Below are 14,645 nucleotides of genomic sequence, written 5' to 3' on the forward strand. Positions count from 1 at the left end.
CGCATCCGTTATATTTGTCCGATACAATTCTCTATGATTATTTTCTATGTATAAGACTCGAAGTACCAATAAGAAACTCACAATGAAAATACTCGAATCGTGCAAACAGCCGTAACAAAGGTACCGATTGACTACGATGTTATTTTAATGCAGAAAAAAATGTATTCCAAGTAAAATAATAATAATTGCACGAATACGGACAAAGTACATCTAAATTATCATATTCATAATTTCGTGATTTCTCAAGCAGTTTGTGTACAAGAACCTCATGAATTAGGTTCGGTAAACGTATACACAAAACAAACAAGTATATAATACAAATTATATAATTATATAATATACGAATAATCGGATCGTGAACAAGGAGAAAAGTCCAATATAATCTGATTCGGTCACTTTATGAAAAGTCGATCGAACGGAAGAAACTATAACGATCAGTTAAACTTCATGTCCGCAGCATGGATAAAAGAAAAAGAAACTCCAAGACAACAGGACAGTTTGTCGAATAAAACGATTGGTAAAAGAATGGGGCGGTCAGTACTTTAAGAGTTACTTCCTTTAACACTTGGATTCAAAGCGAAGTGCTCCCTCGGCAGTGGTAGTAAACGGGGAAAAAGAAATTAATTAGATTTTGCTTTCTACTCGAGGATGGTGAAACAAAAGACGAAGCATAGCTACATTATCGGTTTATAGAGGCCGCAGAGAGTATTGTCGATCTCTTCCGCTCCGTTTCTTTGATCACCGACCGTGTATTTTTTAGAACACCTGGGAGACGTTACGGTGCATTTAAAAAGGAACGGGAAGAAAGGAACTAGAGCGCTGTGCAACCTGCGTATAAACACTTTATCTTGCTTTTATAGCGTTGCACACAATTTCACCGCTTTTTGGTGTTTATCGCGATCGCTCGGTTTGTACACAGCTCATTTGAAAAGTAATAGGATTGTGGGTACGTCAACTTGTGACTGATATAGTAATCATTTTATCGCCAACATTGTACGTTATGTTCCACAATACCGCATACAGATGTTTAGAAATGTACAGGCAATCGTGCATTGTACTCATTGCATTATCTGAAAGCTAGTTAAATACGAAAACAGTGTTTAGAATTTTAAGGGAGACTCACAAAACAGGTGAAGAAAATTCAAATGCGCGCTAGTTAGAAAGTCAGTACTTTCAAAATTCGAAATAATTTTTCGTTCCGATTAGAGCAAATGGTTCATTCGCTTCGAGAATTGTTGCATTTATAATGACATATACTACAACACTATAGCGTATTCATAAGGTATTAACATTCATACACATAACATAATTTAACTTGATTCTATAGGAAATAATATATATGTGAAAAATAGAGTCTCGATGTTAGCTTTAATTCATCGATAAATTAATCGCAATACGATTAACAAAATACCTTAAGGAAATATGCATGATATATTGTACATTATATTTCGCGTATTTTCATAGATCGATCGCTACGCTGTTCTTCGACATTTCGAAGCAACGTATTGTGTGTCGCTGCTATACAACGTGTCGTTACTGGACAAGCTCTCGGCCAAAAATTACCCGTGACGAAGCCGTTGAAAATAAAATTCCTCTTCTCTTCTTTTATTCCTACTTCTTTTTTTGCAACTTTATTGCGCGTCGACGAAATATCGCGAAAGGTTTCGCGACGAAACATCGCGAACACGACCGGTGAAATGCGAATAAAGAGAAGAGAAAAACAGAGAGAAAAGCGAGCAAGGGAAAGAAAGGGCCGCTCGTGATCGGCATTCAATTTTCGAAGCTGCAGCTTCCAAACAGCAAAAAGACGAGCGATCTGGAGAGCAGAAGGAAAAAAGGGAAGAGAAGAGAAAGGGAAGGGAATAAAGAAGAGTGGAAATCGTGCGGAAAATTACGAAGGGTGTCCTTCGATGCAACAATAGCAGAAACCGACGGGGAGACTTACGGGCATTATCGTTGTTTTCCTCCTTATTAAAAGTGGCCTTTACTTCGTCTCTTTGCAGTGGACCCTCGTTATTCTGATAGGGACTGCCGGTCGCCAATACAATGGCACTCTTGTTCCTCGGCTCTTCATCGTCGGTGTTGTTCCATTCGGAGATTACTGCACATCAGGAATGGAGACTAATGAAATTTGCGGCCATCAAAGGAATTGAATGTTAACGGAAGGGGAGGCTCTTTTAAACACACAGTAAGGGGCTAACCACCCTCGAAATTAATACGGTTATCACGTAATTTTAGTAGGGTGATCTTCTTAATGCTTAGGGCGAGATGAGATTGTTGGTTTTAATAGAACTATAAAAAAGTAGCCACTTTGGAAATTTCCATTTTAATACAACCCATTCATTCTCTGCCATTCTCAGATGGATAATAAAATTGTTTCAAAATTGAAGGATTTGCAACTATCAGGGAGAATCTGCGATATTTAAATCGTATTTTTGTTAGAAAAGAAAAAAGGTATGAGTTACATAGTCAAAAACTTGTGTAAATTGATCATAAATTTATAGCTTGAAAATATAGTTTGAAAAAATAATTTAACTTTGATCGATTTTCTCTTGGCTTTTGTTTACTCAAATTGCTGGAAAGTGGTGCTATTCTTCTCTTCTTTTTTCTTCTATACGAACTTTTCCTTTCCTTTTATGTAGTACAAAAATCTGTGCACTCCGTTCAATTGAATCGGTCGAATCGAAATTACGAAAGAGATAAAAGAGAGTAGAGGGCTGGAACGGGACGAGAAATTAAGTAGAAGTCTAATAGGACGATTCGCGCCACGTTCGCGAAAAAACTAAGGCGAATTGCATGGGATGAGGATGCTGAGGAATTCAAGCCACTTTGAGGATAAGCAATCGAAGTTATCTTTCGCGGAAACGGAGGAATAGAACACCGAGAGAATGATTAACGACGGTTTCGCTGTTCGCCACGGGAACCAAAGTTTTCGAGGGCGTGCGCTTCGCGGTGCAACCGTCCAAGTTTCGCTTCTGTTTCGCGACCACGTGCTCTGATTCGCGTAACGTGCCGCGTATACTTTCGCCTTTTTTCTTGGACGTTGATGCTTCCGAGTCGACCGAGAAACACCACCGGAATAACTGAGGAGACCGCCTTTGAATGTTTTACAAGCAGCGGGAATATTTTCGAATTAACGAGCGGTTTTTCTCTTCACTCTCTTAACCTCGAATGTTTAGAGGGAGATGTCGTTAAAGTATAATGTAAATTTCTTCTCAACTTGTAATATTCATTACCGAGTTTGTTATTTAACACGATCGCTGTGGACGCGACTTTCATTTCGTAAATTATGCTACATTTTGATAAACAGACGCGCGTTCTCGATTGCATATGAAATATGAAATATAGTTTCGTTATGTATAATACATATCCAGTTGAAATCTATTTTTCGAATTTAGAACTTTGTTTCTAAAAGTTTGAATTTAGAAAGTGGAATTTAAAAATTCAAATCTTTAAATGAACTTTCTGAGTTATTAACTTAATAAATATTAATCTGTCTCGCAGGTACTTACTTTATATAATTAAAATATATCTTCCACGTCACTCACTATTGAGACTTTTTCTCTGACATAAAAATCTTAAAAGTTTTAAATAAAACAATTCATAGTATAAGATATTCTATTGAGAAGGAACGCGAATAAAAATTCTATCGGCGATTCGTCTGTCAGCCACGTTCAAGAATTCATCGTCCCATCAAGGATGAACGTTCTGACGTATCGTCGTTCGCGCGCAGCTGCCTGATTATCCTTCATCTTTTTCAACGATTCTATCGTCACGGTGGCGAACGTGTCATCTAAAATTGGAAATCGAATCGACCGGGCGGGTGTCTGCGGAGAGAGGGACTTTAAAACTCATCCGTGTCTTGATCCAAAGTTCGCAAGCGACGGCCTCGAAACGTGCACCGGATGCGGTTTCTACTCTTGGCGAAGTTTCCATGGCAGCCTTGAAATCCGTGTGAAGTTATTTCGTTTTCGATATCTCGCTATCCCGATTCCCGTGATCCCTTTCCCTCTTTCGCTCCTTTCGTCCCTTATGTTTCTTACCGACGTCTCTGTAGCTTTTTTTCTACCTATTTTCCTATGTCTCCGTTTTTCTCTCACCCTAGAGTACACACTCTCGTCTACGGAACGTGAATCGAAGAGGTGGGGAAGTAGGATGAAAAATAGATTTTTATCGAGAGATCCGTTGTGTTTCCCTTACCTGATTCGAAGATTACTTCGCTGAGCATGATCCAGCGCGCCGCGAAATACAGCTGTAGCTTCAGAAAACGGCCGGCGCGCGAGTGAAGCTTTATGGTAACATCACGTGCCTGCTCCAACACCAGGTCCGGTATATACGAGAAATGGACGGGTTCGCCGTTGAACTGGTTTCCACCGGTGCCAAGATAAACCTTCGCGTAGGAAAAGACCTGCGGAAGAATCACGTATGTGTAGAGAATACAGTCGCGTTCATGGCTGAAGATGAAGCGATTGGTAGACGAATAAACAGGGGAGGGAATCGTTGAACGTGATGGAAATTCTTCTCTTCTTTTCTCTCTACCTTATTTCTCCTTCGTTATTTCTTTTTCTTTAGTTTCCATTCCCGTTGTTGTTTCGTCTACAGTCGTCGCTACATGTACGTATCGCGTGAGTATATGGAGCAACGTAATAACCATCGTTCAACCGAGGCAAAATAGTTTCTCTACGCAAAAGCGTCGAACCATATGGGCCGATCGAATGAAAAATTTAATTCCCTGTCCATCGAATCGCGGAAAAGCTACCGGATTTGTTTTTTCGCGTTGAATAAAGTGCGTTTTTACAACGCGTTGAATTTGCCATGGAAACCGCGATGCAACGTTATCGCACGATTTCCGAGATAAACGTAGTCGAGATCGTTTACGCGAGTTTAACAACGATGGGGCGTCGTTCAAAGTTCTGGATCGTTTCGTTCTATCTTTCTCATTCCCTTTTAAGGTATTTGAGAAAATTTCGACGAAGCTATGGCTTCGTTAAGATAACGCGTGTTCGCTTTAAGGAACGTTCAAAGAGCGATTTTCACGTCTTTCTTACTCGTTAACGAGTCATCCACAAAGTTTAATGAATTATACCGAATTCATGGATCTCGCAGCGAGTTCATACTGATTCAAAAAACATCGATCTCCGCATAGAAGGGGCTATAATCGGAATATTAAGCGGATTAATCTGGAAAAGCGTGTTTGGATATCGCTTTTGGAGATACCGTAACAGAAAATATACTTTCGGGGAAATCTTTCTGCGTTATTTTACGTCTGCAACACAGTCTAAATGAAGAGAAGTTGAACGTACCTGCACGTCTTTGGTGAAGTAATTGTTCATGTGCAAGTGTATGGCAGTGAAATTCCTCGAATAGTCGAATTCGAAGGTTATTTCAACGGGACGACCGAGCATACTTGGTGTGTCGTTTCTCCAGCCTACCCATTCGTATCCTTAAACAAGAAAAAGAAACTTGTTATTGCAAAAATACAATGCTACATCCTGTGAATCATTCGAACCGATTTAAAACGTTCGAATACGGATGGACAAAAACATCGACCTGTCACGTTTTAATCCTGCCTCGTTACACTTCTGCCGCACAATGTACCCTGACAAAAACGTTACACGAAATGTCTTTTCATCGATCCTTCAACAATCACAGCGAATCAGTGTACCAAGAAGCGTCCGCCATTCGACAACCGACCAGTGGCGTCCGATAAAATTCGAATCCGCGACTAATTCGAGTTTAACAACGTCGGCGATCGGCTGAAACACAATCGAACGATCGACTGTTTTTTCAGTCCCGTTCGTCCATATAAATGTACCCTTTTTCATGTTCTCCCTTTCTCTCTCTCTCTTCTTCTCCGCATCTTTTTCTATTTCTCTCGTTTATATTTTTTAACAATATGGACGAGAACATCACGCGATGAGTTCGAATACGACGAGAATATTTCCATTCGTGAATCTGAAAAATGATACGTTACGTCGTTGGATCCGATTACCCCATCGACACCGCGTACCGATAAACGAGACAATAAAATTTGTAACATAAATAATCCGTGAATCGGCCATGACGTGAAATCTGTTTGCCGCGTAGTGTGAACGGGCCGGTCCCTATCAAACGAACAAATTGTTTCAACGTGAACGCATTTGTTGCAAATTGTGCGATGTCCTTTCAGCCTCGGCCCGTTCCCAATGCCAACCTATTTTCAGCCGAACGACAGCTGGTCTTTGAATGTTGCCTTAATTAATCGTCAGCTGAATGCGAAATAGTAGGCGGTTCGTGCAATCTGCGACTGCATTGAATTCGCGCTCTTCACCGGCGAATTTAAACGCGAAAGATCGTAGCTTCGTTCTTTCTCTCGTTTCTTCGCAACATGAAATCTTTTGCTTTGTCTCGTCACTTGCTTTCTTGTCTCCTTCAAATTTTTATTCAGATTTTGCGAATTATTTAAATAGAACACGCATCTCATATTTCATGATTAAATTCGTAAATGTTATGTTAATGGAATGGAATGAACTAAAATTATAATTTCTTCTAACAGCAGCTAGTAAGTTGAATATCCACAAAGGGACGTGGTAGATTCGTGATTCAAAATGTAAATTCGAAAAAATTTTTTTAGATTGGCAAGGGAAGATTCGTCGATAGAACAGATAGCGCAATTGCTAGTGGAATCGGTCCACAAATGAAAAATCTCGATTCGAATCCTCGGTCCAGCAATCCGATCAACCAATTCTTTCCCTCCCTATATGTTACTGACAAGTCCATTAACGGATTCAGCACGAAACGAATCCTCCCTTCTGTTTTACCCTACCTCGACCATTTCCGATTGCTAAACATCGTTCTGTGTCTCACCCTGTCTAAGAATACTTTGCTACATTAATTCCATCGATATTGTCACCTGAATTTACATTTTAACAGATATCCTATCCTTTTTTCATTCCACTCATTTTTCATTATATTATCATATACGAGAACATTTTAGAACAACAATTTTATTAATATTATCATAATAACAATAAGTTATATAAATGAAACTATGAAATATTCTAAACCTTACACAAACTAAATACATAGATTTCTAAAATCTAGATTTACACGTACGATAAAGAAAAGAAAGCAGAAAGATATATAAAACTCGTCTGTGTGAAGAAAGTCCGTTTAAAGTTTAAGCCTTACTAACGAGTCCACTAGAACGCCTCGCACGAAACGTCCTTACCTTCATCGCTTTCCCAACTTTTCTCCGGCCAACCCCATTCCCTCGACTAGCTCTTGGCCACCGATTAACAATCAACCTTCGTGACTCGCCGAAAACCCGGCTCACCCATTCTCTAGTTTCAGGAACAGGCAACGTAACCGGCTACTGAACTAAAACCATCTCCTAATTTATATTCACTGGTTTACCATTGCTGCTAATTTCCCGGAATTATCTTTGTTAGTCGGCCTCCGGGTATCATCGATCCTCGCCGAAATATTATCTCGGATATTCCTATCATTCTTCCAAACGGTTTGTAACGTGATATTACATTATTAAATTCAATGAAATTAATTAAATAAGTTACGGGAGAAATAATAAATTCCTTTCTTGCAATATCAAATATAACAGATTATAACAGGTTATAAGTTAATAATAACGAAGATATAATGATATAATGATAAATAATAATAGAGAATGAAACAAAAAATAAAGGTAAGCAATTAGTGGTTATAAATGGAGTTATATACAGATAGCTTAAATCTAAAGAGAGAACTACAAAAAACAAAAAAAGATCGATAGCATCACAAAAGCGATTAGAGTTTGTATGCAAACGACTGAGATAGTTATATAAATCATTGGTTGACGCATGGGAGCGTAAAAGTGGAACTGATGTAAAATATCAGTGGAATTGATCACTTGATAATCTCGTGAACAAATAATATATCGACTATCGTGTGATGCAGTTCAAGGCTCGATAACCCTAAACACATTTTATTTAAACGATAATAAGCAAGACGTAAACTTGTGTAATTTGAGGCAAGTCCAAGAAGTTTATGCTACACTCCCTCGATTTAAACAAATTTGATTTTTATAATTGCGCGATCTATTAACGTTCCTATTGTCTAAGATTCGTTGAAACGGACTATTGTTTAGAAGTTACTTAATGCAAGACTACGCACGAGTATGTGCGTCTAAGTATATTGAAAGAAACATTATTTTATTGTTGGATTTAAACTCCAAATAAAAAGAATTCCTTTTAATCTCTCGAATCTTTCAAAAAAATTTTAACATATCTGTGTTTTAATTACTTTTCGAATTAACTTTCGGTAACCTGGTTCTCGATTGAAAACTATTCTCCAGATCTATATATGGGCCTGGAACTTCTATTTTAAAGTGTGTCGGTGGATACGCACCGCAAGTGCAACGGAACACGGTTTCGGAAAATGGAAGAGTTTCGTGGTACGGAGCCGCAGCGGCAGTTATTGCACGGATCCGCGACGCCAGATACCACTGTTTCGAGTATATTCGCGTACGAACACACCGAGCCCCATGGGGGAAGTGCGCGCGGATTGAAAATGGACTGCAATAACCCTAAAGCCGGCCGCGACCGCGAGTTACGCGTTTTTCCGAACCTGGTTTCTCTCTTACTTTTCGCGGTTCGCTTCGAATTTCCGCCTTTAACCGGACGCTGGCTGCGGTTTTCCGGCCGAACTTTCGTGAGCGCGCGATTTTACGAATTCCACGTGAATTCGTCGAAATGAACTCCCCGGGAAGTTTACTGTGAATGACCTAAAAAAAAAACTTTCTTGTAAAAAGAAATATGTAATCGCATGGTAATTAAAATCAGATGGATTTTTCTACAATCATTGTTCCATTGAAATGATGAGTTCCGTTTAAGAATTGAATGTTTAAGGATTGAATATGCAATTCCAGAGCTTTCACGTTTACAAAGAAAATACTCAATGAGAAGAATTTGGGGTATGTTAAAGCAGAGGTGATCTGACGTCTCGCTTTATCAGCTTTATACATTAGCAAAAAAGTCACAAAGTTCATCACTAAACTTCATACACTATTAATAGCATGAAAACATAAATCTCATTGAAATTATTTATAAGAACTAATATGCCATAGATTCTAAACAGAGTTTGCAACACAATCATCGTGTATACGGATATACTATTCTTACATACGTTTTTTTACTTGTTTTTTTGTTAAGTATAGAATATATATTAGTTGTTACATTGAAATATAAGGTCGAGTGATTGCTATCTGACCCTACTTCCAAAACTTCCTGTGACCTTGCAAAATTCAGCTCAGAACGCGTCCCGAGTTTCCGTCGTTCACAGGCGTATCAAAGCTTGCAACCCCGTGCTATTCGAAATTTCAATAATTACAGTATACGGAACGCTACACTGCGTTAACAGAAATATCTTTAGAAACATAATATTACAACGTGTCAACAGCGAGATACCAAGATTCTCCCCATAATCGCGTCTCTTATTTACGTTTCAATTTCTCCTGCCCTCTCATCTCGTTTTATAAGACGAGAAGTAGATACACGATGATCGTACCTCTCCGAAGAAACCGAGATTTGTTCTTAGCGCTATAAATTCTGTACATTTTTCTCTTTCGTCCTCGACGAATTCTCTGAGGGTGGATGAAAGATGCGTAGAAGATGTCGAGCGTACCAAGACAAAGCAGCTCCATCTTCACGCAGCCTTCGTGCGGGAATCGGTCGAGCTGTTCCACTAGGCAGCCTACCTCGATCCCTCGGAGCTTATTAAAAGTTCGAAGTTTCGTTTCAACTCGTCGTGTTCGTTGAATGCTGTAGGCATTCGGATTTTCCATGGCACATCCATCCCTCTGCTTTTGCTGTCCGCTTTCCCTCTCTATCGACAATGTTCACGATCAGCAGTGCAGCAGCATTATATCGCTCTGATCTATCCTCCTTCATATAAACCACCCTTAATATCGTCCCCCGAGTAAATAGTTTCCAGTTTCCTGTCGTCGTCGCCGCCGCCGCCTTCGGCCGTTATCTACCATCAATTCTGAACATTCAGAAGGGTCGTAAGATAACCGCCGAACCAACGGGTATATACCACACCGTGAACTCTCCGTAGCTTGATGATTTTCTCACTTAAACCATCCTGAAACTATACTACCGAGCGTATGGTGATCGTAAAACGGTATACGCTCACGTGTTATCGATTCCTAAAGAGAATTTAAACGACGTAGATGAGGAACAGCTTAGTAGTCATGGTGTAGAACTATTTTTCCAAGGGTTATGACTGTAGGCCAAAGGGCAGGAATGCGATGAGCTGTATTCCTTGTTTTCTACGGAGAGTAATTGTAAAATTCAATACGCTCTTGGTTCATTTTATAGTATATCATGTTACATTTTATACTAATGAAACTTTCTTCTTGTTTCGCATTCGGATCGAATTCATGAATATTTAAAAAATATCAACTGTCATGAAATGGTAGATGAGTTCTTGATCTTTGTCAAATTCTGTAGATTTGTATTTCCGTAATTTACATTTCTATTAATTACATTTCTTTTTAATATTTATATTATGATATATTCTTCGTGGATTTGTATCTGTGAAAACTTCGCATGCTTGAAACTTGGAACTCTTTGGACAGGAGGAATATAAGCAAAATATTCTCTTTCTCCTGTGGTCTTTGATTTGAATGGTTTTACAAAGATTGTTCGACTGTGTTCGCGGAGCAACGCGTCTGCTGTGCGACTTGTCAACGACGTCGTAAATTCTCGTCTCGCGTAGGATCGACACCACGAGCCAGCTGATTCTCTACTTCGATTACGATGATAGGGATATTTCGAATGAATCTGACACCTTGTTTTACAGTTTAAATATAGCTATACATTTCGCAAAGAACACAAAGATGGCTGAACGTACGGATGAATGTTAAGTGTAAGCGGATCAGTGTCGCTTCTCTGTGTGTCTCGTGCGGAGAGCTGAGTACAAGCGAAGTATAGGTGGTGGATGTGGAAAAGATGAAAACTTGAGATGGAAATTAGAACATGGGACAAGAGAATTTGTCAATTTACATTTTCGGTGAAGAAGTAAGAGCAACGGTCATCGTTGCTAATTCATTGGAAAAACTGATAGGAAAAAATGAGAACAGGTCGCCTCCAAACTGAAGGTCAGTCGCTAGTACGGAGCGTAGCCTCGAGTGACGCACGCGGAAATTCCGCATGTTCCAACGTTTAACCATTACAAGTAATGAAGAAACCAAGGAGCGCCTGGACTTAATGCATCGTGAAAATAAAAGACTCGACAGCAAACACTAAACCTTATGGCAGGCAGATGGAATCAGTGGTGATAAAGACTAATTTTTGACACGACAGCAATGACTCCTTGAGGATTGTTGCAGGTCCGAGCGATTGTGTTAAAGAAAGCGTTAGACAAGCGGAACGACAGAGAAATAAAAATGAGAAAACGTACATGGCATGTTTAAAAAATTAGAAACGACTAGTGTTGAAAGGTTGTTATAGAAATAGAAAAGAATTGTGGATGAAGAAATGGACAAGTGTATAATTACTAGGTCGCGGTACGGAACAAAAATATATTAATTAAACCTTTTAAATAATTTCGCAAGCGATAGAGGAACAAAGTTCATTTATATAATTTTCTACGACTACTATTAATGACTCGAATTTTGTATGTTGAAATTTTTTCTTGCTCCTCCATTCATCAAAACAACTAACTTTGTACGCGTAATCATTTATAACATCGCTGAGTAACAAGTCGTCATTCAACAAAACAGCTTGGCGAACAATTTACGGATAAGATTTATTAACAAGGCGGCGGATCAAAGAAATCTGGATGCGGAAAAATTTAGAAAATACCACAGATTCAGCCTGACGATATTGGATTCAGCAACGGTCCCTGTCCTTGTCGTGACGTTCGCTAAACTTCAATCTGAAAGTTATTACCTAATGACCTAATTACTCACTCCGATGCTGACGAGCCGTTTCCCGCTGACATTCTGATCACAGTTCTCGTACCATTCTTGCATGCAAACCAAGGAAACTTATTAACGAGAACGAGGATGCAACAGTGAGTGCATCCATGCCAACGAAACGGAAGTTTCACAGAAACTTTCTGGACAACGATGGAAACAATGACGTGGCTTCTTCATCATCGTCTCAAGCAGACTGAGAATGGAAGCGAAGAAATATTTTCACGAGTCTTTTGAAAATAGAAACGGGATGCAGCTGCATAGGACGCTAAGAGGCCAGTTCTTCTCGATTCGAGAGACTCCGATTGCAACAGAGGTTTAAGCAGAGAATAGAGAGAAAGGAGTGGCTGGTGCACGCAGTCTCGACGGGTTTAAAAGTTTAAGAAGCTGAAAGTACGTAGCTTCGGCCTGTCCCGTGGCGTAAATGGAAAGACACAAATGTATCCTGGGAGCCGGTAAACAGCATCGTGGCTCGCAGCCTAGTCCGCGGTTCAATATAAATGTAAATTGGAACAGATTCGAGTGCGACGTGGAACACGTTTGCCTCCGGAAGAGTCCGAGTATCCTAGCCTTCGCAGACATAGCTTCCTAGAATTCTCTTATCACTATCTAGACTGCTCTATACACCTAGAATCGACACGAGGAAAATTTTATTCGCCGGCTTAAGCGCCGGCAGCAGATACCTCGCGAGATCTTTTGTTAACTTGGCTACGTATGAGCTGTATGAGTTAGGTTGATAGAAAAGACGTAATAAGGTGGCGACATCAATCAAAGGAAGAAATTCATATATTTGTAGGATTAAAAACCTTTGACTTTTTGAAAAATACATAAATTTCAAATTGCTTCTTTTTTTTGGCAATAACAGATTAATTGTTGTTATTGAGCAAACAGCGATCTTAATATCGTACAGTTTTAATTAATGCGTATAGCTTCAAATTTAAGAGACTTTCAAGGGATGTATCAATCGATATCACCGCCCAAAAACTCAATATTTCGGTCTTACTATATCGTCTCTAATAACTATAATTAATTCCAGGACAATAGTATACTTAAGAAAAAAGTTGTCACGTAAAAATCGAGCTATTTCAAAGACCGGAGCTATCGATTCATTACAGAATCGATACATTACTTCTTCTTACAGAACGAAGAAAACAATTTGCTTCTCCATCGAGTTTCTTTATCATCGATACGTTCCACTAGAGCTAAAGAAACTTCTACCTGTTGTAATATGTATGCAGTTCGATAACGCCCAGCAAATTTAATTCCGCCGTTGAAACGAAACAGCGAATTTACAATTGAGATTTAATAATACTCGAGAAAACACCCGCAGGAGAATTGTTAATTCCCGTAAAACTGAGCCCTGTTAGCTTAAACGATCCTGTTTTCTTTCCACCCGCAGACCATTCTCCTTTTCCTCCCTTTACTAGCTCCTCCAGCCCTGTCAAGCCGAATTTCAACGATCCTTTCTACGTGTAACGCAAAGAAGAAAAGAAAAAAAGAACAACGAAAGAACAAGAGCTAGAAAGAAAGAAAAATAGAAAGAAGGAAAAAGAACAAGGATAAAAGGGAAAGATGGAAGAAGGAACGAAATAATAAGCAAACGAACCAGCTGGTAACTCGCGAGCACGGAACGTAGCAGACGGTTCTATCACGCTAATCTAGACACGATCAAACTCTAGCGTTAATCTCGTTCCAGCACGAGGCAGCTCACCTTTCCCGTTACCACTGACGTCCAATCTGAAGTTGTCAGGACCCTTTTGCCCGTCGACAAGTTGACCAAGTCCCCCGGAGAGGTAACCTCCTTCTTCCCTGCCGTCGTACGTTCTGTCGGAAAGGTCAACCTCCGATCCTCTCTTAATTCCTTGGGGCATGGAATACGACACCAGGCCGTCTGCAACCGAGAAAACAAAAAAGGTAGTAGCACGGTACGTTCGTGAACTATGCATCATAGCGGCGATGAGACGGACATTTTATTCCACGACGAGACGTGATAAGATTGCGCTTGGTCGTTGGATAAAGCGCACGTCCTCAGGAAATAGACGCCACCGGGAAACTTTCGAATCTTTATACAAATGCCGTGTGGTTACTTTTTATATTCTGACGTGTAGACCACGGAATTTTATGCAGCTACGGAAAATTTAAAGGTGTACAAATTTACAGAATGCATGTATTATACAAAAATATATAAAATATCCCAAAGTATAGCATTTGTTAGGTATACTTAATTCATAAGCGATCTGGCTAAGTCCTGCTCTTTTCGTTGTGTTCGTAGAAATATGAACTTCCGTAGATATCCGGAGTTTAGTGATACGGTTCGTTTGTGAGTAATTTAAGGATTGAGACTCGATCGTGGCTGAAAAACCGCGCTGATCGATTTCATAAATTAAATTGTATAGAGAAACGAAAATTATAATTGGTACGATTTTTAAACGTTCTTCGGAACTTACAAGCATCTGTGGTATCTGCATGTGATAAATAAATTTATGAAAATAAGGCTTCCTCTCTTGAGATATTGAATATTAGTTATGTATCGGTATAACGTGAAATTAATAACTTTATAAAGGAATTAGTCAATTTGGCTTCTAAGTGACTCGATCTACTTTTAAAATTCGTCGAAGTGGCCGATATCAGATTGTTTGTTTTCATAGTTGCTAAAATTTTAAAAACTTTAATCAAATTAATGTTGGATAAT

At 39.3% G+C, this 14,645-nt stretch overlaps 1 protein-coding gene across 9 annotated transcripts in view; it reads right to left on the reverse strand.

Annotated features, from left to right (window-relative positions):
- LOC117233208 (discoidin domain-containing receptor 2-like) overlaps positions 1–14,645 on the reverse strand; it is a 221,480-nt gene that overhangs the window by 43,005 nt on the left and 163,830 nt on the right. For all 9 annotated transcript variants that reach the window (XM_033493294.1, XM_033493295.1, XM_033493296.1 and 6 more), the window contains 4 exons: positions 13,665–13,844; positions 5,304–5,443; positions 4,201–4,408; positions 1,946–2,101 (listed from right to left, as the gene is read on the reverse strand). In XM_033493294.1, the coding sequence (XP_033349185.1) occupies positions 1,946–2,101; positions 4,201–4,408; positions 5,304–5,443; positions 13,665–13,844 (684 nt within the window). The remainder of the gene's footprint in view (positions 1–1,945; positions 2,102–4,200; positions 4,409–5,303; positions 5,444–13,664; positions 13,845–14,645) is intronic.

The sequence above is a fragment of the Bombus vosnesenskii genome, unplaced genomic scaffold (assembly GCF_011952255.1).
Source record: "Bombus vosnesenskii isolate JDL3184/JDL3185 unplaced genomic scaffold, Bvos_JDL3184-5_v1.1 scf7180000013295, whole genome shotgun sequence".
NCBI classification, from domain to species: Eukaryota; Metazoa; Arthropoda; class Insecta; order Hymenoptera; family Apidae; genus Bombus; species Bombus vosnesenskii.